We start from the raw sequence: 26,834 nt of genomic DNA, 5'->3' as shown, positions 1-26,834 counted from the left end.
GCATCCTCTACTGACGGAATGAGGTCAATATCTTTCCAGGATACCCGGGCCAGGTCGATTAGAAAGGCCTGCTCGCTGAAGTGTTTTTGGGAGCGTTTGACTGTGATGAGGGGTGGTCGTTCAACTCCACCACCTTTGGCAGTTCTGTCTTGGCGGAAAATGTATATACATATGTAACAGTATAATTTTAGACCGTCCCCTCGCCCATACCCGGGCGTGAACCAGGGACCCTCTGCACACATCAACAACAGTCACCCACGAGCATCGTTACCCATCGCTCCATAAAAGCCACGGCCCTTGCAGAGCAAGGGGAACCACTACTTCAAGGTCTCAGAGCAAGTGACGTCACCGATTGAAACGCTATTTAGCGTGCACCGCTAACTAAGCTAGCCGTTTCACATCCGTTACACCTACATAGAGGCATTTTTCAGCTATGATTTGACCACTCAGAATCCAGAATGGATATGACAATGGGGCCAGCACAGGATATAATACACCCTTACAACAATCTACTTTTTGATCTTCTTGACTTCTTGTCTGGTAAACTGCTACTGTGTGTCAAGAAAAGAGCCCCAATTAGGGTTTAGTGCACTCCAGTAAAAAAGGTCTGGTTTACATTAAAAACTATTGTCCTGTGTCCCCGTTCATAGGGGCAATAGAGACTCGTCACTGGTAGAATTGAGTTGGCACTTTATTGGTCCAAACACCCACAGACACACAAGGTTGAGGTTACTCATGGACAGTAATTTGTAATTTTTTTTATTTTATTTTTTGCATTGATGCATTGTGTCTTCTAACTGTCCAAGAATAGGATCCAAAGTGTTAGGAAATATTTGTTATCATAAATACAAAGGAGGATGTCTCTCCTCATTCTTCTGGCACTTTAGTCATACTGCCAGACTGCGCACCACAGAGCCAATCGGGAGAGAATACATACAGGTCAACGGTGCCAATTGAATGTCAAGGGGTGTGTCTGTGCCTTTTGGATTACTCTCTCTTTACAGAGAACCCCCGTGGTTCAAGTCAAGAGCTACCCTTCCCCTTTCAGTCTGCTCTGCGCACGTCTGAAAGTGACAGAGCCAGCAGCCAAGAGAGTTTTTCCACAGTATGTCATAAAAAATGATTACACTTATGAATGTATGTAAAATGCTAATATGTATTAGATCCAGAACAATGGAATAACTAAGACCTGAATTTGAATGCAGCGTGTTCCGATTCCTCCTTCTCTTCCTGTCCAGCAGGAACAACCAAAAACACTGGGCCTGATGGTTCATGCAGATACTGGGGAAGCAATATAGAAATGTATTGATCCCTTAAACGGGGCGGCAGGGTAGCCTAGTGGTTAGAGTGTAGAGGCGGCAGTGGTAGCCTAGTGGTTAGAGTGTAGAGGCGGCAGGGTAGCCTAGTGGTTAGAGTGTAGAGGTGGCAGGGTAGCCTAGTGGTTAGTGTAGAGGTGGCAGGGTAGCCTAGTGGTTAGAGTGTAGAGGCGGCAGGGTAGCCTAGTGGTTAGAGTGTAGAGGCGGCAGTGGTAGCCTAGTGGTTAGAGTGTAGAGGCGGCAGGGTAGCCTAGTGGTTAGAGTGTAGAGGTGGCAGGGTAGCCTAGTGGTTAGTGTAGAGGCGGCAGGGTAGCCTAGTGGTTAGAGTGTAGGGGCGGCAGGGTAGCCTAGTGGTTAGAGTGTAGAGGCGGCAGGGTAGCCTAGTGGTTAGAGTGTAGGGGCGGCAGGGTAGCCTAGTGGTTAGAGTGTAGAGGCGGCAGGGTAGCCTAGTGGTTAGAGTGTAGAGGTGGCAGGGTAGCCTAGTGGTTAGAGTGTAGAGGCGGCAGGGTAGCCTAGTGGTTAGAGTGTAGGGGCGGCAGGGTAGCCTAGTGGTTAGAGTGTAGAGGCGGCAGGGTAGCCTAGTGGTTAGAGTGTAGGGGCGGCAGGGTAGCCTAGTGGTTAGAGTGTAGAGGCGGCAGGGTAGCCTAGTGGTTAGAGTGTAGGGGCGGCAGGGTAGCCTAGTGGCTAGAGCGATGGACTAGTAACCGAAAGGTTGCAAGTTCGAATCCCCGAGCTGACAAATCTGTCGTTCTGCCCCTGAACAGGCAGTTAACCCACTGTTCCTAGGCCGCCATTGAAAATAAGAATTTGTTCTGAACTGACTTGCCTAGTTAAATAAAAAACGATTGTACTATTAAATGACCCACATCACAACCCTCATACCAATTCACAAAAATGTGCCTAAATCAATTTTGGAAAAAGGATTTTGCTCACAAAAGACGTCGGAATACATTTTCCCCAGTTAGAAATAGTAGGCCAAATAACTACTTTCATCAGACAAAAACAAACCCTCAAATGCACTCTTGTATTTTGTAAGTTGTCTGCAGGTGGATTGTTGTGAATGCACTCAAATATCAAGTCATCAGGTTCTGTAAACTGTGTTCTAATACTCAACATAGAAGGATTTGTCTTAATATACAGTATATGAAAGTGATGCTATCAAGCTCACTGTGACTGACAAATCACTGCCTATTACTGTGATTAAAAAGAGCATATGAAACATTGTTTTTCACGAGGCCTACCTGTGCGCCTTCCTTGAAGCACCTCTGTTCGAAACACCTCTCCTGTCCTTGATCCATATCACATACAGCCATTTGTGAATATTTTCAGTGTCCGTGTGAAAGATAGTTATTACGAGGATGGAACATTTATTAACTTAAACATTTTTTTTTTTAAACACCCATGTAAAATGAAGGCCTGCAAGCCTAAACTTAAATTTAGAAAAATGAATGTAAAATCCCGTGAGAGGAAAATGGACAAACTAAAAGGGTGTGCAATATAGAAGGGTCAGTGGACATTCTGAACCTTGTTTGAAGTCATTAGGTCATATGACCAATGAGCTATTGAAATTTAAAAAAATGTAAATAAATAATTTAAAATAGTGCGAGATGTAAATCGACCAAAGAAAACATGTTTTTTTATGTGTGTCTATGCCATCGGGTTAGCTAGAACCAAACGTTTTAGGAGTAATGGTTAAATAGCTATTGAAATTAGAAAAAAATGGATTTGTCACTATGTTGAAGGTCCCTAACTGCTGTTGGTGGAGGTTAGGAAAACTACAGGCGAATATCCAACCTGAAACTAATTTTACCTCAGTATTTGATTGCATTCTTAACATAGCGACACATTGGCCTCATAGTCATGTGGTTAATAGCAAAATAACTATAAGAGCATGACATTTACATTAATGTACAAATGTTTATAATAGGAACACTTTACAATTAAACATGCTATATAGTAATATAGCTAATGTCATTGTGAGTTGTCAATGGGGGCAGTCTTTACATATACTTTTATTTACGGATATAAAGCAGTTCATCATGCAACTGATTAATGTCTTGGCTAGATGAGATACAAATTGATGTCAATTATTTTATTTGAACCTTTTAGCAAACCCTAACCCATTCCCTTTCCATAGCCTACAGTAACCCTAACCTGCTGCGTAAATTCTCTTAACCTGATACGAAAAGTCAATTCTGACAAACTGTATCCCTTCTAGCCAAAACCTCCTCGTTCCGTTTGATTGGGATTACATCGTTACCCGGTTGGTCACGTGCGTGTCAGTCAAAGAGATGGGTAGTGTGTAAACTACATGTCCTTTCAGCTCCGAAATGCTTTTTTTTTGTTTTAATGAAACAGAAGGCGTTTTTTTTTTTGTTAAGTTATATTTAAAACTCATCCTGTCAGGCCAGTTTGTCAAGTTTCAGGGTTGGTATGTAGCCAGGTAGCCATTACGCAGGTAAAGGGAGTGAACAAAACTCCACAATTGTTTGTGGCGAGGACAGAACAAACATGGTACAATAACCAGAAACTGGAAGATCACACGGGAAAAAAAGAAGAAATTATCGACATAGAATAATACTGGTGAGTAGTTAGCTGTATTATCCGCCTCCAAATTAAAGTTATTTTCAAGGATTTGTCAAGTGTGACGTTCGCACGTTGACGTTATTTCATCCACTGACATTTCATCCACATCTACAAATCGAAAACTGAATCAAATCGAGGAAATCCAAATTTTAAAGGCGATTTAATTGATCACATATTGGCTATGAACAGACCACTTATATACAGATTTGCTTTGTTTCAGTGTAGTTGAACTTTTCCATATCCTTTTTTTACACTTGAATTGTTTGTTAACACTTTATAATGATTCCCTACACGGGATGTGAATGACATTTAATTGTAGTCTTGATACTCTTCCTGGAGACAGTGTGTCTCGACACACAATCTATAGGGTTGCTTCAGAATGGAGAAGGGATTCTCACTCTTTTTATATAAACACACAGCAAAGGTAGCTGACAATGGCCGGCAGGCCGCTAGATCTGCGCTAGAGTCTTGGATTGATGTGCATTCCCGGTAATACACACCTGGCCCCTATGGACCGGCTCGTACATAAAGCATCCTTGATTCAGGCTGCAAATGCATCATTTTCCTCAACTAGATTTAAAAGCGAGCCGTGGGGGAAAAAAACACCACCATTTTTGGATTTTTCCAGACAATTTAGGATGTTGGCTGAACACTGTGCAACATCCTACATTTATTTTTATTAGAACGGTAAACACACACTTAGTGGCCAGTTTAGTATGTACACCCATCTACTACCAGGTCGGACCCTCTTTGCCTCCAGAACAGCCTGAATTATTTGGGGCATGGTAACGTTGCTCAATTGGTATCAAGGGACCTAAAGTGCCAGGAAAACATTCCTCACACCATTGCACCACCCCCATCAGGCAGGAAGGGGGCCATGGTCTCATGCTGCATACACCAACCAAATCATGACTCTGCCATCAGCATGACGCGACAGGAACCGGGATTCGTCGGACCAGGCGATGCGTGACTCTCGCCATTCTCCTTTGACCTCTCATCAACAAGCTGTTTTTGCCCACAGGACTGCCGCTGACTGAATGTTTGTTTGTTGCACCATTCTCAGTAAACCCTAGAACACTGTCTTGTGTGAAAAGCCCAGGAGTGTCCTTAGAGGACACAAAACACCGATTACTCGACCTCTGCTCTTTGGGGGATGATATTACATGTGATGGATTGGCCGTTCGACCACTGACCATTATAATGGACGGTCTGAGGGTCAATGCACTTCCTGAATGTGTTCCACATGGGTAGCTTCAGGTTGAACATGTGGCTTTTCCAAGCAGGATGTAGGGTTTAAATGGTTGACGGGAATAGGAGCAGACCTGGTTAAACACACACTGGTTAATGTCCTGATGAATATGTATTTACGTGTAATGTTACTCTGAGTGTACATAGTGTACTGGAACAACAGATTAACTCCTGAGGCGTAGTGTTTCTCTGAAAGTAGTGTCGCTCTGAGTGCTCGTTAATCTTCTTCTATGTTTCCAGTCTGCATCCCAAATTACACCCTATTTCCTGTATAGTGCTTATAGGAGTCTGGTCGAAGGTAGTGCATTATATTTACGAAATAGGGTGCCTTGTAATTTTAATGTCCTCCACCCCTATTGTATATTCCTCCCAGCCAGTCAGTGAAGTGTTCCTTAGACGACAGCCTGAGGTAGGGCCAGTCAGTGACGTGTTCCTTAGAGGACAGCCTGAGGTAGGGCCAGTCAGTGAAGTGTTCCTTAGACGACAGCCTGAGGTAGGGCCAGTCAGTGATGTGTTCCTTAGAGGACAGCCTGAGGTAGGGCCAGTCAGTGAAGTGTTCCTTAGAGGACAGCCTGAGGTAGGGCCTAAGACAGTATAGTATGAAGATAGGTGGAGACTGCTTCTCTGTTAACGCTTGTAGGCGACGTTGGCTAGCTAAGCTCAAGCGCAGGAAAACATAATTGTGTCTAACTGTCATCTTGCGCCAAACTGTGTCAGTTTGTCACGGGTTGGAGTAATAACATGTTAAACTATTCAAGACATTGCTTCATATATAGGTTGTGACTTTTAGCTTTTGAGAAAATTAAAAACATTTAATGGAAGAATTTTTCACTTCTCAAACCCCGAACTGGTCTACTTGATCTGTTTCACAAGCATTCCCAGAAGTCTCGTGATGTTGTGCCTCTGGGTTTAGAAAAACTCTGTGGCAGGGCTTATTGTTATTGTTTATTATAGATGTGAAATCTACACTCTAGTTCAGACATGTTGAGGGCTACAAGTCATGTCACAATGTAAGGTTGAACCATGCAATAGGCCAAATACTTGTCCTCATAAAGATTTGTACACGTTTTACTGCGTTTGCCCCAGGAAACGTGGTTGTTGAGTCTCTTGTTAGTTACGTGATAGACCGAGTTGACCATGAGGGGCAAGGCCCCAGGAAGTTATGTTAGTTAGTTACGTGATAGACCGAGCTGACCATGAGGGGCAAGGCGTGTGATGGAGACTATAGGGCAAAGCAAGTCTGTCCCCCTGTTTCTCTCCGTATGGAAATAAATGGCCCTAGAAAGTGTACCAAGAAAGCAAGATTTGAATCCTGACTTGTAAGGCAAATGTTGTTTTTTTGACATCATTGTAAGCCTGCCACACACACACACGCACACTACAACATATTTATTAAACATAAGAATGAGTGTGAGTTTTTGTCACAACCCGGCTCGTGGGAAGTGACAAAGAACTCTTATAGGACCAGGGCATAAATAATTATATAATAATTGTGCTCTTTATTTAACCATCTTACATATAAAACCTTATTGGTTCATTTGAAATTTTGAATAACTCACCACAGGTTAAGGAGAAGGATGTGCTTGAAAGGATGCACACAACTCTGCAATGTTGGGTTGTATTGGAGAGATTCTGTCTTAAATCAATTTCCACACACAGTCTGTGCCTGTATAGATTTTTCCTGCTAGTGAGGGCTGAGAATCCACTCTCACATAGGTGCATGGTTGCCAAGAGCACCAGTGTCTTAACAGCGCTATTTGCCAATGCAGGATAATCTGGCAGTGGCTTCTGATTTTAAATATAATGTTCACAGAACCGATGAGGCTCTGTTGTTCAGTAAGTGGACTGGAGGCAGGACATGAAAGGGATAACTAATCCAGTTGTTTGTGTCATCCATTTCGGGAAAGTACCTGCGTAATTGCTCACCCAACTCACTCAGGTGCTTCGCTATATCACATTTGACATTGTCCGTAAGCTTGAGTTCATTTGCACACAAAAAAAATCATACAATGATGGAAAGACCCGTGTGTTGTCCTTTTTAATGCAGACAGAGAAGTGCTCCAACTTCTTAATCAAACCTTCAATTTTGTCCCACACATTGAATATAGTTGCGGAGAGTCCCTGTAATCCTAGATTCAGATCATTCAGGTGAGAAAAAACATCACCCAGATAGACCAGTCGAGTGAGAAACTCGTCATCATGCAAGCAGTCAGACAAGTGAAAATTATGGTCAGTAAAGAACTTGAAGCTCGTCTCTCAATTAAAAAAAACGTGTCAATACTTTGCCCCTTGATAACCAGCGAACTTCTGTATGTTGTAAAATCATTACATGGTCGCTGCCCATATCATTGCATAATGCAGAAAATACACGAGAGTTCAGGGGCCTTGCTTTAACAAAGGTAACCATTGTCACTGTAGTATCCAAAATGTCTTTCAAGCTGTACGGCTGGTTGGGTTGTGTATCGGAGGACGCATGACATTCAGCCTTCGTCTCTCCCGAGCCCGTACGGGAGTTGTAGCAATGAGACAAGTTAGTAGCTACTACAACAATTGGATACCACGAAATTGGGAAGAAAAAGCATCCACCGGCTCTTGGGTACACTGCAGCATCCACCGAGAGGCTCTTGCTGACAAGGGAACATCCGATTGGATGTTCATTCATCCGATTGGATGTTCATTCCCTTGTCAGCAAGAGCCTCTCGGTGGATGCTGCAGTGTACCCAAGAGCCTCTCGGTGGATGCTGCAGTGTACCCAAGAGCCTCTCGGTGGATGCTGCAGTGTACCCAAGAGCCTCTCGGTGGATGCTGCTGTGTACACAAGAGCCTCTCAGTGGATGCTGCAGTGTACCCAAGTGGCTTCGGGAGCAATTGCTTCCACTCACATTAACACTCCACTATGTCTCCCTGTCGTGGCTTTACCAGATACCAACACGAGCAGCAGCTACGTTTGGCTACATACAGACCGTTAGTGGAATTCCAGCGTGAGAGTTAATGAAATTGGATGGAATTGGAAATTGGATGTTTATTATTATAATTGTTTTTTTCATTTTACCCCTTTTTCTCCCCAATTTCGTGGTATCCAATTGTTGTAGTAGCTACTATCTTGTCTCATTGCTACAACTCCCGTACGGGCTCGGGAGAGACGAAGGCTGAATGTCATGCGTCCTCCGATACACAACCGATACACAACCCTGCTTCTTAACACAGCGCGCATTCAACCCGGAAGCCAGCCGCACCAATGTGTCAGAGGCTACACCGTGCACCTGGCAACCTTGGCTAGCGCGCACTACGCCTGCCACAGGAGTCGCTGGTGCGCGATGAGACAAGGAGATCCCTACCGACCAATCCCTCCCTAACCCGGACGACGCTAGGCCAATTGTGCGTCGCCCCACGGACCTCCTGGTCGCGGCCGGTTACGACAGAGCCTGGGCGCGAACCCAGGGACTCTGATGGCACAGCTGGCGCTGCAGTACAGTGCCCTTAACCACTGCACCACCCGGGAGGCCGATTGGATGTTCATTATTTGACTAGGCTACCTGTATTTTACACTGTGTTGTTATTTCACTGAACACTAGATGGTTACATTTTATGTTTGGCAGTGAAACGAGGCTACTCAGGCGAGGGGAAAAAAATATAAATGGACTGTTTTAAAATGTGGATAAAATTATGTGAATCACAGTTTTATTTGGCGTACCCTCGACAGCGTTGCACGTACCCCAGTTTGGGGATACCTGGTCTAGTAGGTAAAGAGGACTGTGTTTCCTGTTAGGGTCTAGTAGGTAAAGAGGACTGTGTTTCCTGTTAGTGTCTAGTGGGTAAAGAGGACTGTGTTTCCCTTTAGGGTCTAGTAGGTAAAGAGGACTGTGTTTCCTGTTAGGGTCTAGTAGGTAAAGAGGACTGTGTTTCCCGTTAGGGTCGAGTGGGTAAAGAGGACTGTGTTTCCTGTTAGGGTCTAGTAGGTAAAGAGGACTGTGTTTCCTGTTAGGGTCGAGTGGGTAAAGAGGACTGTGTTTCCTGTTAGGGTCTATTAGGTAAAGAGGACTGTGTTTCCTGTTAGGATCTAGTAGGTGAAGAGGACTGTGTTTCCTGTTAGGATCTAGTAGGTAAAGAGGACTGTGTTTCCTGTTAGGGTCTAGTGGGTAAAGAGGACTGTGTTTCCTGTTAGGGTCTAGTGGGTAAAGAGGACTGTGTTTCCTGTTAGGGTCTAGTGGGTAAAGAGGACTGTGTTTCCTGTTAGGGTCTAGTGGGTAAAGAGGACTGTGTTTCCTGTTAGGGTCTAGTAGGTAAAGAGGACTGTGTTTCCTGTTAGGATCTAGTAGGTGAAGAGGACTGTGTTTCCTGTTAGGATCTAGTAGGTAAAGAGGACTGTGTTTCCTGTTAGGGTCTAGTGGGTAAAGAGGACTGTGTTTCCTGTTAGGGTCTAGTAGGTAAAGAGGACTGTGTTTCCTGTTAGGATCTAGTAGGTAAAGAGGACTGTGTTTCCTGTTAGGATCTAGTAGGTAAAGAGGACTGTGTTTCCTGTTAGGATCTAGTAGGTGAAGAGGACTGTGTTTCCTGTTAGGATCTAGTAGGTAAAGAGGACTGTGTTTCCTGTTAGGATCTAGTAGGTAAAGAGGACTGTGTTTCCTGTTAGGATCTAGTAGGTAAAGAGGACTGTGTTTCCTGTTAGGATCTAGTAGGTAAAGAGGACTGTGTTTCCTGTTAGGATCTAGTAGGTAAAGAGGACTGTGTTTCCTGTTAGGGTCTAGTAGGTAAAGAGGACTGTGTTTCCTGTTAGGGTCTAGTGGGTAAAGAGGACTGTGTTTCCTGTTAGGTTCTAGTGTGTAAAGAGGACTGTGTTTCCTGTTAGGGTCTAGTGGGTAAAGAGGACTGTGTTTCTTGTTTCCTGCTAAACTCAGTGTTTTAACCCCTGACCTCGCCCCTCAGGGGAGCATTGGCATTTGGGTGAGGGACAGTTGGGCTATGTTAAATATCTAGATGGGGGCGGAAAGCCTTAGTTTATTTGATTTATTTCACCTTTATTTAACCAGGTAGGCCAGTTGAGAACAAGTTCTCATTTGCATCTGCGACCTGGCCAAGATAAAGCAAAGCAGTTCGACACAAACAACACAGAGTTACACATAGAGTAAAACAAACATACAATCTTTAGTGAATCTCTTGTCTCAGGTTCCAAGCCAGGCAGGCAGCGAGCCAGGTATGTGAAGGCAGGCAGGCAGCCAGGTATGTGAAGGCAGGCAGGCAGCCAGGTATGTGAAGGCAGGCAGGCAGCCAGGTATGTGAAGGCAGGCAGCCAGCCAGGTATGTGAAGGCAGGCAGCCAGCCAGGTATGTGAAGGCAGGCAGCCAGCCAGGTATGTGAAGGCAGGCAGCCAGCCAGGTATGTGGAGGCAGGCAGCCAGCCAGCCAGGTATGTGAAGAAAGGCAGCCAGCCAGCCAGGTATGTGAAGGCAGCCAGCCAGGTATGTGAAGGCAGCCGGCCAGCCAGCCAGGTATGTGAAGAAAGGCAGCCAGCCAGCCAGGTATGTGAAGGCAGGCAGCCAGCCAGCCAGGTATGTGAAGGCAGGCAGCCAGCCAGCCAGGTATGTGAAGGCAGGCAGGCAGCCAGCCAGCCAGGTATGTGAAGGCAGGCAGCCAGCCAGCCAGCCAGCCAGGTATGTGAAGGCAGGCAGCCAGCCAGCCAGGTATGTGAAGGCAGGCAGCCAGCCAGCCAGGTATGTGAAGGCAGGCAGCCAGCCAGCCAGGTATGTGAAGGCAGGCAGCCAGCCAGCCAGGTATGTGAAGGCAGGCAGCCAGCCAGCCAGGTATGTGAAGGCAGGCAGCCAGCCAGCCAGGTATGTGAAGGCAGGCAGCCAGCCAGCCAGGTATGTGAAGGCAGGCAGCCAGCCAGCCAGGTATGTGAAGGCAGGCAGCCAGCCAGCCAGGTATGTGAAGGCAGGCAGCCAGCCAGCCAGGTATGTGAAGGCAGGCAGCCAGCCAGCCAGGTATGTGAAGGCAGGCAGGCAGCCAGCCAGGTATGTGAAGGCAGGCAGCCAGCCAGCCAGGTATGTGAAGGCAGGCAGCCAGCCAGCCAGGTATGTGAAGGCAGGCAGGCAGCCAGCCAGGTATGTGAAGGCAGGCAGGCAGCCAGGTATGTGAAGGCAGGCAGCCAGCCAGCCAGGTATGCGAAGGCAGGCAGGCAGCCAGCCAGGTATGCGAAGGCAGGCAGGCAGCCAGCCAGGTATGCGAAGGCAGGCAGCCAGCCAGCCAGGTATGCGAAGGCAGGCAGCCAGCCAGCCAGGTATGCGAAGGCAGGCAGCCAGCCAGCCAGGTATGCGAATGCAGGCAGCCAGCCAGCCAGGTATGCGAAGGCAGGCAGCCAGCCAGCCAGGTATGCGAAGGCAGGCAGCCAGCCAGCCAGGTATGCGAAGGCAGGCAGCCAGCCAGCCAGGTATGCGAAGGCAGGCAGCCAGCCAGCCAGGTATGCGAAGCCAGGCAGGCAGCCAGCCAGGTATGCGAAGGCAGGCAGGCAGCCAGCCAGGTATGTGAAGGCAGGCAGGCAGCCAGCCAGGTATGTGAAGGCAGGCAGGCAGCCAGCCAGGTATGTGAAGGCAGGCAGGCAGCCAGCCAGGTATGTGAAGGCAGGCAGGCAGCCAGGTATGTGAAGGCAGGCAGGCAGCCAGGTATGTGAAGGCAGGCAGGCAGGCAGCCAGGTATGTGAAGACAGGCAGGCAGGCAGCCAGGTATTTGAAGGCAGGCAGGCAGGCAGGTATGTGAAGGCAGGCAGGCAGGTATGTGAAGGCAGGCAGGCAGCCAGGTATGTGAAGGCAGGCAGGCAGGCAGGTATGTGAAGGCAGGCAGCCAGCCAGCAAGGTATGTGAAGACAGGCAGCCAGCCAGGTATGTGAAGCCAGGCAGGCAGCCAGCCAGGTATGTGAAGGCAGGCAGGCAGCCAGCCAGGTATGTGAAGGCAGGCAGGCAGCCAGCCAGGTATGTGAAGGCAGGCAGGCAGCCAGCCAGGTATGTGAAGGCAGGCAGGCAGCCAGGTATGTGAAGGCAGGCAGGCAGGCAGGCAGCCAGGTATGTGAAGGCAGGCAGGCAGCCAGGTATGTGAAGGCAGGCAGGCAGCCAGGTATGTGAAGGCAGGCAGGCGGCCAGGTATTTGAAGGCAGGCAGGCAGGCAGGTATGTGAAGGCAGGCAGGCAGGCAGGTATGTGAAGGCAGGCAGACAGCCAGGTATGTGAAGGCAGGCAGGCAGGCAGGTATGTGAAGGCAGGCAGCCAGCCAGCCAGGTATGTGAATCCAGGCAGGCAGCCAGGTATGTGAAGGCAGGCAGGCAGGCAGGCAGCCAGGTATGTGAAGACAGGCAGGCAGGCAGGCGGCCAGGTATGTGAAGGCAGGCAGGCAGGCGGCCAGGTATGTGAAGGCAGGCAGGCAGCCAGGTATGTGAAGGCAGGCAGGCAGGCGGCCAGGTATGTGAAGGCAGGCAGGCAGCCAGCCAGGTATGTGAAGGCAGGCAGGCAGGCAGCCAGGTATGTGAAGGCAGGCAGGCAGGCAGCCAGGTATGTGAAGACAGGCAGGCAGGCAGCCAGGTATGTGAAGGCAGGCAGGCAGGCAGCCAGGTATGTGAAGGCAGGCAGGCAGGCAGCCAGGTATGTGAAGGCAGGCAGGCAGGCAGCCAGGTATGTGAAGGCAGGCGGCCAGGTATGTGAAGGCAGGCAGGCAGGCGGCCAGGTATGTGAAGGCAGGCAGGCAGGCGGCCAGGTATGTGAAGGCAGGCAGGCGGCCAGGTATGTGAAGGCAGGCAGGCAGGCGGCCAGGTATGTGAAGGCAGGCAGGCAGGCGGCCAGGTATGTGAAGGCAGGCAGGCAGGCGGCCAGGTATGTGAAGGCAGGCAGGCAGGCGGCCAGGTATGTGAAGGCAGGCAGGCAGGCGGCCAGGTATGTGAAGGCAGGCAGGCAGGCGGCCAGGTATGTGAAGGCAGGCAGGCAGGCGGCCAGGTATGTGAAGGCAGGCAGGCAGGCAGGTATGTGAAGGCAGGCAGCCAGCCTGCCAGGTATGTGAAGGCAGGCAGGCAGCCAGGTATGTGAAGACAGGCAGGCAGGCAGGCAGGCAGCCAGGTATGTGAAGACAGGCAGGCAGGCAGGCGGCCAGGTATGTGAAGGCAGGCAGGCAGGCGGCCAGGTATGTGAAGGCAGGCAGGCAGCCAGGTATGTGAAGGCAGGCAGGCAGCCAGCCAGGTATGTGAAGGCAGGCAGGCAGCCAGCCAGGTATGTGAAGCCAGGCAGGCAGCCAGCCAGGTATGTGAAGGCAGGCAGGCAGCCAGCCAGGTATGTGAAGGCAGGCAGGCAGCCAGCCAGGTATGTGAAGGCAGGCAGGCAGCCAGCCAGGTATGTGAAGGCAGGCAGGCAGCCAGGTATGTGAAGGCAGGCAGGCAGCCAGGTATGTGAAGGCAGGCAGGCAGGCAGGCGGCCAGGTATGTGAAGACAGGCAGGCAGGCAGCCAGGTATGTGAAGGCAGGCAGGCAGCCAGGTATGTGAAGGCAGGCAGGCGGCCAGGTATTTGAATGCAGGCAGGCAGGCAGGTATGTGAAGGCAGGCAGGCAGGCAGGTATGTGAAGGCAGGCAGACAGCCAGGTATGTGAAGGCAGGCAGGCAGGCAGCCAGGTATGTGAAGACAGGCAGGCAGGCAGCCAGGTATGTGAAGGCAGGCAGGCAGGCAGCCAGGTATGTGAAGGCAGGCAGGCAGGCAGCCAGGTATGTGAAGGCAGGCAGGCAGGCAGCCAGGTATGTGAAGGCAGGCGGCCAGGTATGTGCAGGCAGGCAGGCGGCCAGGTATGTGAAGGCAGGCAGGCAGGCGGCCAGGTATGTGAAGGCAGGCAGGCGGCCAGGTATGTGAAGGCAGGCAGGCAGGCGGCCAGGTATGTGAAGGCAGGCAGGCAGGCGGCCAGGTATGTGAAGGCAGGCAGGCAGGCGGCCAGGTATGTGAAGGCAGGCAGGCAGGCGGCCAGGTATGTGAAGGCAGGCAGGCAGGCGGCCAGGTATGTGAAGGCAGGCAGGCAGGCAGGTATGTGAAGGCAGGCAGCCAGCCAGCCAGGTATGTGAAGGCAGGCAGGCAGCCAGGTATGTGAAGACAGGCAGGCAGGCAGGCAGGCAGCCAGGTATGTGAAGACAGGCAGGCAGGCAGGCGGCCAGGTATGTGAAGGCAGGCAGGCAGGCGGCCAGGTATGTGAAGGCAGGCAGGCAGCCAGGTATGTGAAGGCAGGCAGGCAGCCAGCCAGGTATGTGAAGGCAGGCAGGCAGCCAGCCAGGTATGTGAAGCCAGGCAGGCAGCCAGCCAGGTATGTGAAGGCAGGCAGGCAGCCAGCCAGGTATGTGAAGGCAGGCAGGCAGCCAGCCAGGTATGTGAAGGCAGGCAGGCAGCCAGCCAGGTATGTGAAGGCAGGCAGGCAGCCAGGTATGTGAAGGCAGGCAGGCAGCCAGGTATGTGAAGGCAGGCAGGCAGGCAGGCGGCCAGGTATGTGAAGACAGGCAGGCAGGCAGCCAGGTATGTGAAGGCAGGCAGGCAGCCAGGTATGTGAAGGCAGGCAGGCGGCCAGGTATTTGAATGCAGGCAGGCAGGCAGGTATGTGAAGGCAGGCAGGCAGGCAGGTATGTGAAGGCAGGCAGACCGCCAGGTATGTGAAGGCAGGCAGGCAGGCAGGTATGTGAAGGCAGGCAGCCAGCCAGCCAGGTATGTGAATCCAGGCAGGCAGCCAGGTATGTGAAGGCAGGCAGGCAGCCAGGTATGTGAAGACAGGCAGGCAGGCAGGCGGCCAGGTATGTGAAGGCAGGCAGGCAGGCGGCCAGGTATGTGAAGGCAGGCAGGCAGCCAGGTATGTGAAGGCAGGCAGGCAGGCAGCCAGGTATGTGAAGGCAGGCAGGCAGGCAGCCAGGTATGTGAAGGCAGGCAGCCAGCCAGCCAGGTATGTGAAGGCAGGCAGCCAGCCAGGTATGTGAAGGCAGGCAGGCAGCCAGCCAGGTATGTGAAGGCAGGCAGGCAGCCAGCCAGGTATGTGAAGGCAGGCAGGCAGCCAGGTATGTGAAGGCAGGCAGGCAGGCAGCCAGGTATGTGAAGACAGGCAGGCAGGCAGGCAGCCAGGTATGTGAAGGCAGGCAGGCAGCCAGGTATGTGAAGGCAGGCAGGCGGCCAGGTATGTGAAGGCAGGCAGGCAGGCGGCCAGGTATGTGAAGGCAGGCAGGCAGCCGGCCAGGTATGTGAAGGCAGGCAGGCAGGCGGCCAGGTATGTGAAGGCAGTCAGGCAGGCGGCCAGGTATGTGAAGGCAGGCAGGCAGGCGGCCAGGTATGTGAAGGCAGGCAGGCAGGCGGCCAGGTATGTGAAGGCAGGCAGGCAGGCGGCCAGGTATGTGAAGGCAGGCAGGCAGGCGGCCAGGTATGTGAAGGCAGGCAGGCAGGCGGCCAGGTATGTGAAGGCAGGCAGGCAGGCGGCCAGGTATGTGAAGGCAGGCAGGCAGGCGGCCAGGTATGTGAAGGCAGGCAGGCAGGCGGCCAGGTATGTGAAGGCAGGCAGGCAGGCGGCCAGGTATGTGAAGGCAGGCAGGCAGCCGGCCAGGTATGTGAAGGCAGGCAGGCAGCCGGCCAGGTATGTGAAGGCAGGCAGGCAGCCGGCCAGGTATGTGAAGGCAGGCAGGCAGCCGGCCAGGTATGTGAAGGCAGGCAGGCAGCCGGCCAGGTATGTGAAGGCAGGCAGGCAGCCAGGTATGTGAAGGCAGGCAGGCAGGCGGCCAGGTATGTGAAGGCAGGCAGGCAGCCAGGTATGTGAAGGCAGGCAGGCAGCCAGGTATGTGAAGGCAGGCAGGCAGGCAGGTATGTGAAGGCAGGCAGGCAGGCAGCCAGGTATGTGAAGGCAGGCAGGCAGGCAGCCAGGTATGTGAAGGCAGGCAGGCAGCCAGCCAGGTATGTGAAGGCAGGCAGGCAGCCAGCCAGGTATGTGAAGGCAGGCAGGCAGCCAGGTATGTGAAGGCAGGCAGGCAGGCAGCCAGGTATGTGAAGACAGGCAGGCAGGCAGGCAGGCAGCCAGGTATGTGAAGGCAGGCAGGCGGCCAGGTATGTGAAGGCAGGCAGGCGGCCAGGTATGTGAAGGCAGGCAGGCAGGCGGCCAGGTATGTGAAGGCAGGCAGGCAGGCGGCCAGGTATGTGAAGGCAGGCAGGCAGGCGGCCAGGTATGTGAAGGCAGGCAGGCAGGCGGCCAGGTATGTGAAGGCAGGCAGGCAGGCGGCCAGGTATGTGAAGGCAGGCAGGCAGGCGGCCAGGTATGTGAAGGCAGGCAGGCAGGCGGCCAGGTATGTGAAGGCAGGCAGGCAGGCGGCCAGGTATGTGAAGGCAGGCAGGCAGGCGGCCAGGTATGTGAAGGCAGGCAGGCAGGCGGCCAGGTATGTGAAGGCAGGCAGGCAGGCGGCCAGGTATGTGAAGGCAGGCAGGCAGCCGGCCAGGTATGTGAAGGCAGGCAGGCAGCCGGCCAGGTATGTGAAGGCAGGCAGGCAGCCAGGTATGTGAAGGCAGGCAGGCAGCCGGCCAGGTATGTGAAGGCAGGCAGGCAGCCGGCCAGGTATGTGAAGGCAGGCAGGCAGCCGGCCAGGTATGTGAAGGCAGGCAGGCAGCCGGCCAGGTATGTGAAGGCAGGCAGGCAGCCGGCCAGGTATGTGAAGGCAGGCAGGCAGCCGGCCAGGTATGTGAAGGCAGGCAGGCAGCCAGGTATGTGAAGGCAGGCAGGCAGCCAGGTATGTGAAGGCAGGCAGGCAGGCAGGCGGCCAGGTATGTGAAGGCAGGCAGGCAGGCGGCCAGGTATGTGAAGGCAGGCAGGCAGGCAGGTAGGTATGTGAAGGCAGGCAGGCAGCCAGGTATGTGAAGGCAGGCAGGCAGGCAGGTATGTGAAGGCAGGCAGGCAGGTATGTGAAGGCAGGCAGGCAGCCAGGTATGTGAAGGCAGGCAGGCAGCCAGGTATGTGAAGGCAGGCAGGCAGCGAGGCTCCTTTTGAAAGGTGTTCCCAATGCCTGTTGTCCCTCTTCTCCCTCCCCTCTTCCGCATTGTTGCCATGGCAATGCGTCGGGCCAGGCCGACGGATACCGCCAGAGATCAGGACAAACCGCGGTATGTGTAGAGCGAAGTGGACTAAAGTAGTGCACTATATAGGGAATAGAATAGGGTGACATTTGGAATGCAACCCAAAAGTCAAATTTTATATTTAGTCCATCCCACTGATTTTAGTGGTAGTGAATTTCAGGGAATATGTCTCAGTGGGTCTAGAATACAGTTGCTGCATTTTTGATCTCGATTGTGGTAAACTGATTTGTTTGAGTGAATTTGGGAATGTTCTCCATGTGGTGATCCATGTGTTCGAGCTCTCAGAATCATAGACTAGTAGGATCGTCGTGGCAGTGTAAGGTCAGAGGCTCGCTGTACTTTAGAAGTGCATTCCTCGTTCTGTTCTCTGCCAGAAAACACATTTTCTTGTCACAGATTTGAAATGTAATGTCTTAAGAATTTGGAAAAACAAAACTTTCACAACACTCGAGATATCTCAAGGACCGTACACAATCAATTGACAACATTCAAAATACTTCAACGTGCCACGTTAAATTTTGTCCTGAATTTGATCATAACATTTCAGATGATAGACGTACTCCTCGTACAGTATGTCAATCTACAGTCGTGTTATAGGGCCTCAATGTCTCCTCCACAAGCATTCTGGTGGTTTTTTGTATTCAGGAACTTGTTCTCTCTCAAATCACAGCATGGTCATAGACTACTGCCAGGCAGACTGCCAGATCGTCATATTTGATTTATTTTAGTAGTTTATAGTCTTTACACAAGATGATCATGGAGCCTGCCGGGTGGCGCAGTGGTCTAAGGCACTGCATCGCAGTGCTAGCTGTGCCACCAGAGATTCTGGGTTCGAGCCCAGGCTGCAGCCGGCCGCGACCGGGAGGTCCATGGGGCGACGCACAATTGGCCCGGTGTCGTTAGGGAGGGTTTAGCCTCATCGCGCACTCATCGCGCACCACCTGTGGTGGGCCGGGGCGCAGTGCACGCTGACCAGGTCGCCTGGTTTCCTTCCTCTCCCTTCCTCCGACCTGCACATTGGTGCAGCTGGCTTTCCGAGTTGGATGTGCGTTGTCAAGAAGCAGTGCTTCTTGCAGTCGACATGCAAGTTGGACATTTTTTATCCCCATAATGCAACACACAAAGGCCAGCCAGGTATGTGAAGGCTAGACAAAATGTATCCACTTAAAACATCCATTCACATACTCCCCACACATACTAAGCAGCGAATAGACTATATAGGCTACCAGTTATTTTGTTTCAAATCCACGAAGGGAAGCGCACACTTCGGGAGAACGGACAGATTATTGGTCATGCAACTCGTCTCCATTAAAATAGTTTATTTTTTACCCTTTTTTCCTCCCCAATTTTGTGGTATTTAATTAGTAGAGTCTTGTCTCATCGCTGCAACTCCCGTACGGACTCGGGAGAGTTGCTTCTCACCAACTAGTACCATGCAGCAATCGCCTGCTTAGTGGGAGGCCCTATTTGTTGACCAATCACTCTTTGTTTTTTGTGTGACCCATGCGAACGTCGCCAAAGACATCACTCAGACAGGAACCAACTTTGCCTCAATACTAATGCTACAGGGATACAAATGAAAGTGATATGAGACCTCTCTCTCTGACCAATGAATTGTACACCCATTATGTTTTCAATTTGAGTGTATGATTTGGGGGATAATAAAGCTTATTTTTCATATTTTATTTTAACAGTAAATAAACAGTTTTTTAATAAACAATAGCAGCTACGTTGACACTGCAACGTTGATCATAGCCTTGCTGTTGGAAAACCACTTCAGTGTTGGACTTTCGGCTGTCGCAGATGCAACCCCCCCCCCCCCCCAACCCCGACTCAATTTGGCAACTTTTGTCTAGTTGGCTTCGTTAGCCTTACTACTTGAACACACCCATTGAGTTCCCACTTCAGGAGGAAGGAGAGATTATTCAGACCACTAAGCACTGCACAGCAGGAAGGAAGGAATGGTAGAAGTGGCGCTCTCTGTTAGTGTTACATCACTGCAGACAGGGAGCGAGAGACCTTGCTTAGTTAGTCAAATAAGGGTGCGGCCTACCTGCCTACCGACAGCCTAGCTGTTTGCAACTCTCCCCTTGGGTGTGGAGGTTAAGGTTGATTCTACCTTTTTAATTTATTTAAAAAAATATTTTTTACATTTTTTTTGATTTAGTAAATATTTTCTTAACTCTTTCTTGAACTGCATTGTTGATTTAAGGGTTTATAACTAAGCATTTCACAGTAAGGTCTACACTTTAAACATTTGATTTGATGAGCCTCCCGAGTGGCACAGCCTTCTAAGACAATGCATCACAGTGCTAGCTGTGTCACTACAGATCCGGGTTCGTTTCCAGGCTGTCGTCGTAGCCGGCCGTGACCGTGAGACCCTCAAGGCGGCGCAACATTGGTCGTGTTAGGGGAGGAAAAATCTTATGCGAGCAAGGAGGCCTACAAAACCTGACTCAGTTACACCAGCTGCGTCAGGAGGAATGGGCCAAAATTCACCCAATTTATTGTGGGAAGCTTGTGGAAGGCTACCCAAAACATTTCACCCAAGACTCACTGGGAATGTGATGAAATAAATAAAAGCTGAAATAAATAATTCTCTCTACTATTATTCTGACATTTCACATTCTTAAAATAAAGTGGTGATCCTAACTGACCTAAGACAGGGAATTTTTACTAGTATTAAATGTCAGGAACTGGTACAGAGTCAATGTGCGGGGGCCACTGGTTATTTGAGGTAGGATGTACATGTAGGTAGAGTTGTTAATATGAAAGTGACTATGCATAGATGACAACCGAGAGTAGCAGTGGTACCGCTTGCCATGCGGTAGCAGATAGAACAGTGTATGACTGGGGTGGCTGGAGTCTTTGACATTTTCTTTAGGGCCTTCCTCTGACACCACCTGGTATAGAGTTCCTGGATGGCAGGAAGCTTGGACTCAGTGATGTACTGGGCTATTCGCACTACCCTCGCACTAGCCTTGCGGTCGGAGGCTGAGCAGTTGCCGTACCAGGCAGTGATGCAACCTAGTGCAGCTGAAGAACCTTTTGAGGATCTCAAGACCCATGCCAAATCTTTTCAGTCTCCTGAAGGGGAATAGGTTTTGTTGTGACCTCTTCATGACGGACTTGGTGTGCTTGGACCATGTTTGTTGTTGATGTGGACACCAAGGAACTTGAAGCTCTCAACCTGCTCCACTGCAGCCATGTCGATGAGAATGGGGGCGTGCTCGGCCCTCTTTTTTTTCTGTAGTCAGCTCCTTTGTCTTGATCACGTTGAGGGAGAGGTTGTTATTCTGGCACCACACGGCCAGGTCTCTGACCTCCTCCCTACAGGCTGTCTCGTCGTTCTCGGTGATCAGGCCTACCACTGTTGTGTCGTCAGCAAACTTAATGATGGCGTTGGAGTCGTGCCTGGCCGTGCAGTCATGAGTGAACAAGAAGTACAGGAGGGGCCTGAGTACGCACCCCTGAGGGGCCCCTGTGTTGAGGATCAGTGCGGCGGATGTGTTGTTACCTACCCTTACCACCTGGGGGCGGCCCGTCAGGAAGTCCAGGATCCAGGTGCAGAAAGTTTTTGAAAAGTATGTTAAGAGACCGAGTGACCGAGTGCGTATCCTTCCTGAGCGGTATGACGGCTTGCGTACTATTGTTTGTACAGATGAACGTGGTGCCTTCAGGCTCCCAGGGATGAACCAGACTTGTGGTCTACAATTTTTTTTTCCTGAGGTCTTGGCTGTTTTCTTTTGATTTTTCCCATGATGTCAAGCAAAGAGGCACTGAGTATGAAGGTAGGCCTTGAAATACATCTACAGGTACACCTCCAATTGACTCAAAGGCTAATTGACATCATATCAGAAGCCATGACTTCATTTTCTGGAATATTCCAAGCTGTTTAAAGGCACAGTCAACTTAGTGTATGTAAACGTCTGACCCACTGGAATTGTGATACAGTGAATTATAAGTGAAATAATCTGTCTGTAAACAATTGTTGGAAAAATGACTTGTCATGCACAGAGTAGATGTCCTAACCGACTTGCCAAAACTATAGTTTGTTAACAAGAAATTTGTGGAGTTGAAAAACTAGTTTTAATCACTCCAACCTTAAGTGTATGTAAACTTCCGACTTCAACTGTAGGTGGTCCAGAGTTCTTTTCCCTCTGGTTGCACATTTTAACATGATGATAGAAAAACGTATTTAAGTTTCCCTGCATTAAAGTCCCTGGCTACTATGAGTCGCCGCCTCTGGGTGAGTGTTTTCCTGTTTGCTTATGGCGGAATACAGCTCATTCATTGCTGTCTTAGTGCCAGCCTAACACCTAAAGTACATAACATTATCAAACTAATTTAAATATGAAGTAGCCTTTGTTTTTTTTATTTTTCCTGATTTCTGTAACTGTTTAACAAAAGCTTGTAAAAATGGACTTGTAATTCAGATCACGTGGCTTATCAGTTTGGTGTGAATGTTTTCCTTCAGTGCTCTATTTTAATTAAAGAGAGCATGTGGTTTCGGGGTATGTAACAGGTTTTTGGCTTTGGTGGGTGTGAGGAGGCAATCATTGGAATATGTCAGACTTTATAATGGCCGAAAAACACTCCTCAGTCATGACCTCCTCACCAAGAGACTAAAATACCTTGCTGCCAAAAGGCTAACACTGAGTTACTCGGAGGCACACTCGGAGGCACACTCGGAGGCACACTCGGAGGCACACTCGGAGGCATTTTAGGATGTTTGACCATTACCCATTTTTTATGTTGCTATAATCTAACGACATTGAAAGCCATATATGATAGTGTGTTCTGTGTATTATTGGTAGTAGTAATCTACATGTATATCATGGCACAAAATGCTTACCTACATATTATTGGCTCAATAAATACCCCAAGTTGTTGTGCTGCCATTGCTGTTTTGGATTTGGCAGTGCAGTTGAGTGGACATGGGACAGGGTGAAGAGTTTTTTTTTTTAAGTCTAGTTCTGTGATTAATTTCCATCAATTTAAAAAAATATATATTTATATATATTTTTTTTACCTGAGCTGGAATAATGGCAGACTGACTTGACATTTCTGGCTGTGGTTCTACTGTGATTTGTGATGGGTGTAGTTTGGCATGTGTTGAAGAGGTAGCTCTACAGAGCAGCGTAGTCACCTGAAGGGCTGGCTGCATCCCTAATAGCAACCTACATATACCCTATATAGAGCACTAGCCCTGGTCAACAGTAGTGCATCCCAAATAGAAACCTACATATACCCTATATAGAGCACTAGCCCTGGTCAAGAGTAGTGCATCTACAAAGTGTGTTGTTTGAGACGCAGATGCTTTCTGTCTGTAGAACACTTCTTTGACTGGGTTTAACTTTAGGAATGTGGTTGCTGCAGATGCTTTCTGTCTGTAGATCACTTCTTTGTCTGGGTTTAACTTTAGGAATGCGGTTGCTGCCTTGCTGATCAACCTCATTGCCACCAACTTCTTAAAACGGGTATGGTTAGTGACTGGGAATGGAAATTCACCTGGGCTATTTGTCTATATTTAAACCTCCTGTTGCCTTAAGGTTTTATGTAGTTGAAAGATGGGGGGGGGGGGGGGGGGGGGGGGGGGGGGGGGGGGGAGATTTATTCTCTTTTAGTTCAGTTTTTTTTGTTTTATTTTTGCTCTTGGTTCTACGCTACATACGTTACAGAAGTATGTGGACACCTGCTCGTCAAACATCTCATTCCACAATCATGGTTATTAATATGGAGTTGGTCCTCCCCTTTGCTGCTATAACAGCCTCCAGTCTTCTGGGAAGGCTTTCCACTAGATGTTGGAACATTGCTGCTGGGACTTGCTTCCATTCAGACACGAGCATTAGTGAGGTCGGGCACTGATGATGGGCGATTAGGCCTGGCTCGCAATTTATCCCGAATGTGTTCGATGGGCTTGAGCTCAGGGCTCTGTGCAGGCCAGTCAAGTTCTTCCACAACACTCTCAACAAACCATTTCTGTATGGACGTCGCTTTGTGTTTGGGAGCATTGTCATGCTGAAACGGGAAAGGGCCTTCCCCAAAATGTTGCCACACAGTTTTGGAAGCACAGAATCGTCTAGAATGCCATTGCTTGCCGTAGCGTGAAGATTTCCCTTTCATTGAATGAAGGGAACTACCCTGAACCATGACAAATTCACCCCCAGACCTTTATTCCTCCACCACCAAACTTTACAGTTGGCATTATGCATTGGTGCAGGTAGCGTTCTGGCATCCGCCAAACCCAGATTTTTCAGTCAGACTGCCAGATGGTGAAACGTGATTCATCAATCCAGAGAACGCGTTTTCACTTCTCCATTTCAATGACGACGAGTTTTCCACCTCTCCAGCCGACGCTTGGCATTGCGCATGGTGATCTTAGGCTTGTGTGCGTCTGCTCGGCCATGGAAACCCATTTCACGAAGCTCCCGGCGAACAGTTATTGTGCTGACGTTGCTTACGGAGGCAGTTTGGAACTCGGTAGTGAGTGTTGTAACTGAGGACAGATTATTAGATGAACAGGCAGTTAACCCACTAGGCCGTCATTGAAAATAAGAATTTGTTCTTAACTGACTTGCCTAGTTAAATAAAGGTAAAATGAAGAAGTTTTTTTTTTTACACGCTACGATCTTGTGTGGCCTACCACTTTGCAGCTGAGCCTTTTTTGCTCCTAGACATTTCCACTCCACAACAACAGTGCTTACTGTTGACCGGGGCAGGTCAAGCAGGGCAGAAATTTGACGAACTGCCTTGTTGGAAAGGTGGCATCCTACGATGGTGGTGTTGCCATGTTGAAAGTCATCTGAGCTCTTCAGTCCAGGCCATTCTACTGCCAGTGTTTGCCAATGCATGGCTGTGTACTCCATATTATACTCCTGTCAACTCCTGAAATAGCCGAATCCACTAATATGGAGGGGTGTCCACATACTATTGGCTATTTAGTGTATCTAGTATGACACAAACATTTTATATTGTGAATGACACGAGTGCTTTAGTTTCCTTTCCTTGTCAGACTGAAATCTAAGTGGACTTGACTGTTTAGTGCACTTCAAGTCCTCTGACATGCTTTGTGAATGTGAAACCGGTTTTGCTTTGGAAGAATGAGTTGGCAAAATCATTTGCAGGAATCTGTGGCCATTTCAAAATACTCCTCGGTGAAAACTCTTTCTCTCTCTCCTTTTTTCCACTCTCCCCTTTCTCTCTCTCTCTCTCTCTCTCTCTCTCTCTCTCCTTTTTTCCACCCTCCCCTTTCTCTCTCTCTCTCTCTCTCTCTCTCTCTCCTCTTTTCCACCCTCCCCTTTCTCTCTCTCTCTCTCTCTCTCCTCTTTTCCACCCTCCCCTTTCTCTCTCTCTCTCTCTCTCTCCTCTTTTCCACCCTCCCCTTTCTCTCTCTCTCTCTCTCTCTCTCTCTTTTCCACCCTCCCCTTTCTCTCTCTCTTCTCTTTTCCACCCTCCCCTTTCTCTCTCTTCTCTTTTCCACCCTCCCCTTTCTCTCTCTCTCTCTCTCTCTCTCTCTCTCTCTCCTCTTTTCCACCCTCCCCTCTCTCTTTCCACCCCCCAGTGAGCGACCTCCAGACGTTTCTCCACAATGAGCCGGGAGCGAGCAGACTCCCAGGGGTCACTTGGGCCTGACGATGAGGTCATGCCATATAGTGACGACGAGACGGATGATGAGTTGGACCCCGGCTCAGACGAAGAGCGGCCACAGGTCGAAGAGGCCAAGAGCACCGGTAAGAGACTGGGAGCAGACACACACACACCTCATCCATTAGACAATCATCTGAGAAACCACCCTTAATAATGGTAATACCACCTTTTGATTCATTTGGAAATGTACCAGTTTCACCATTCAGCTGCCATGTTCTGTCTGCCCTTTTGTTTCCAGAGTCTTGACTGTCTGCCCTTTTTGTTTCCAGAGTCTTGACTGTCTGCCCTTTTTGTTTCCAGAGTCTTGACTGTCTGCCCTTTTTGTTTCCAGAGTCTTGACTGTCTGCCCTTTTTGTTTCCAGAGTCTTGACTGTCTGCCCTTTTTGTTTCCAGAGTCTTGACTGTCTGCCCTTTTTGTTTCCAGAGCCTTGACTGTCTGCCCTTTTTGTTTCCAGAGTCTTGACTGTCTGCCCTTTTTGTTTCCAGAGCCTTGACTGTCTGCCCTTTTTGTTTCCAGAGTCTTGACTGTCTGCCCTTTTTGTTTCCAGAGCCTTGACTGTCTGCCCTTTTTGTTTCCAGAGCCTTGACTGTCTGCCCTTTTTGTTTCCAGAGCCTTGACTGTCTGCCCTTTTTGTTTCCAGAGCCTTGACTGTCTGCCCTTTTTGTTTCCAGAGCCTTGACTGTCTGCCCTTTTTGTTTCCAGAGCCTTGACTGTCTGCCCTTTTTGTTTCCAGAGCCTTGACTGTCTGCCCTTTTTGTTTCCAGAGTCTGGTTGGAGAGTCAAAGCAAACGACAGGGCCTTCTGTAACCTGCCAGAGTTTCAGAAAAAATACTTCTTGTGTCTCAAGAGGAGTAAATATGCAGTAAGTTCCCTCTCTCCCAGTTCCACCTAGAACTGCTGGTTCAAGCCTAGGTCTTGTTCGTTAGGCACCACACGAAGGCAATGGACAGAAACGGGAAAGATGTACCTGGACTTGTCCAATAAGAAACACATGTTTTAGATTCCCAATTGTAAAAGGGTTTAAAACCGTTTTATAGTTGCATGCCCTCATGAACACCAGCCTCATGAACACCAGCCTCATGAACACCAGCCTCATGAACGCCAGCCTCATGAACCCTCATGAACACCAGCCTCATGAACCCTCATGAACACCAGCCTCATGAACGCCAGCCTCGTGAACCTTAGTGAACACTAGCCTCATGAACCTTAGTGAACACCAGCCTCATGAACCTTAGTGAACACCAGCCTCATGAGCCCTCATGAACACCAGCCTCATGAGCCCTCATGAACACCAGCCTCATGAACCCTCATGAACACCAGCCTCATGAACCCTCATGAACACCAGCCTCATGAACCCTCATGAACACCAGCCTCATGAACGCCAGCCTCGTGAACCTTAGTGAACACCAGCCTCATGAACCTTAGTGAACACCAGCCTCATGAGACCTCATGAACACCAGCCTCATGAGACCTCATGAACACCAGCCTCATGAGCCCTCATGAACACCAGCCTCATGAGCCCTCATGACCACCAGCCTCATGAACCCTCATGAACACCAGCCTCATGAACACCAGCCTCGTAAACCTTAGTGAACACCTGCCTCATGAACGCCAGCCTCGTGAACCTTAGTGAACACCAGCCTCATGAACGCCAGCCTCGTGATCCTTAGCGAACACTAGCCTCAGATTGAGTAAAGCAAAGTATTGACTAATGAAACCGGTATATATATTTTATTTAGGAGTAATGCCAGTTGCTGGCAGGAGCGTGACAATAAAGGGTAAACACTGAGGTCGGTAGAAACCGATGGAAACCGATGGAAACCGATCGCCGTAATGTGCTTAGGAGGAGCACAGTGTCGTCCCTTAAACAAGCCCATATTTTAGTACGGTAGGAGATAAAAGGCCGGGGCTTTGTTGAGATTTTTTCCGTTTGCAT

The 26,834-nt window shown here is 49.7% G+C and overlaps 1 protein-coding gene across 2 annotated transcripts in view; it reads left to right on the top strand.

Moving 5' to 3' along the window:
* The first annotated feature begins 3,528 nt into the window (after positions 1–3,528).
* Positions 3,529–26,834, top strand: part of atp8b1 (ATPase phospholipid transporting 8B1) — a 75,505-nt gene continuing 52,199 nt past the window's right edge. The window contains exons 1-3 of one of the 2 annotated variants that reach the window (XM_036936796.1): positions 3,529–3,899; positions 24,826–24,980; positions 25,663–25,760. In XM_036936796.1, the coding sequence (XP_036792691.1) occupies positions 24,839–24,980; positions 25,663–25,760 (240 nt within the window). In that variant the 5' untranslated portion in view covers positions 3,529–3,899; positions 24,826–24,838. Of the gene's footprint in view, positions 3,900–24,811; positions 24,981–25,662; positions 25,761–26,834 lie in introns of both variants that reach the window. The other variant, XM_036936795.1, reaches the window with a different exon arrangement.

This window comes from Oncorhynchus mykiss, chromosome 12 (assembly GCF_013265735.2).
Source record: "Oncorhynchus mykiss isolate Arlee chromosome 12, USDA_OmykA_1.1, whole genome shotgun sequence".
NCBI classification, from domain to species: Eukaryota; Metazoa; Chordata; class Actinopteri; order Salmoniformes; family Salmonidae; genus Oncorhynchus; species Oncorhynchus mykiss.
The sequence above is the reverse complement of the archived record's forward strand: the minus strand, read 5'-3'. Positions and strand labels throughout refer to the sequence as shown.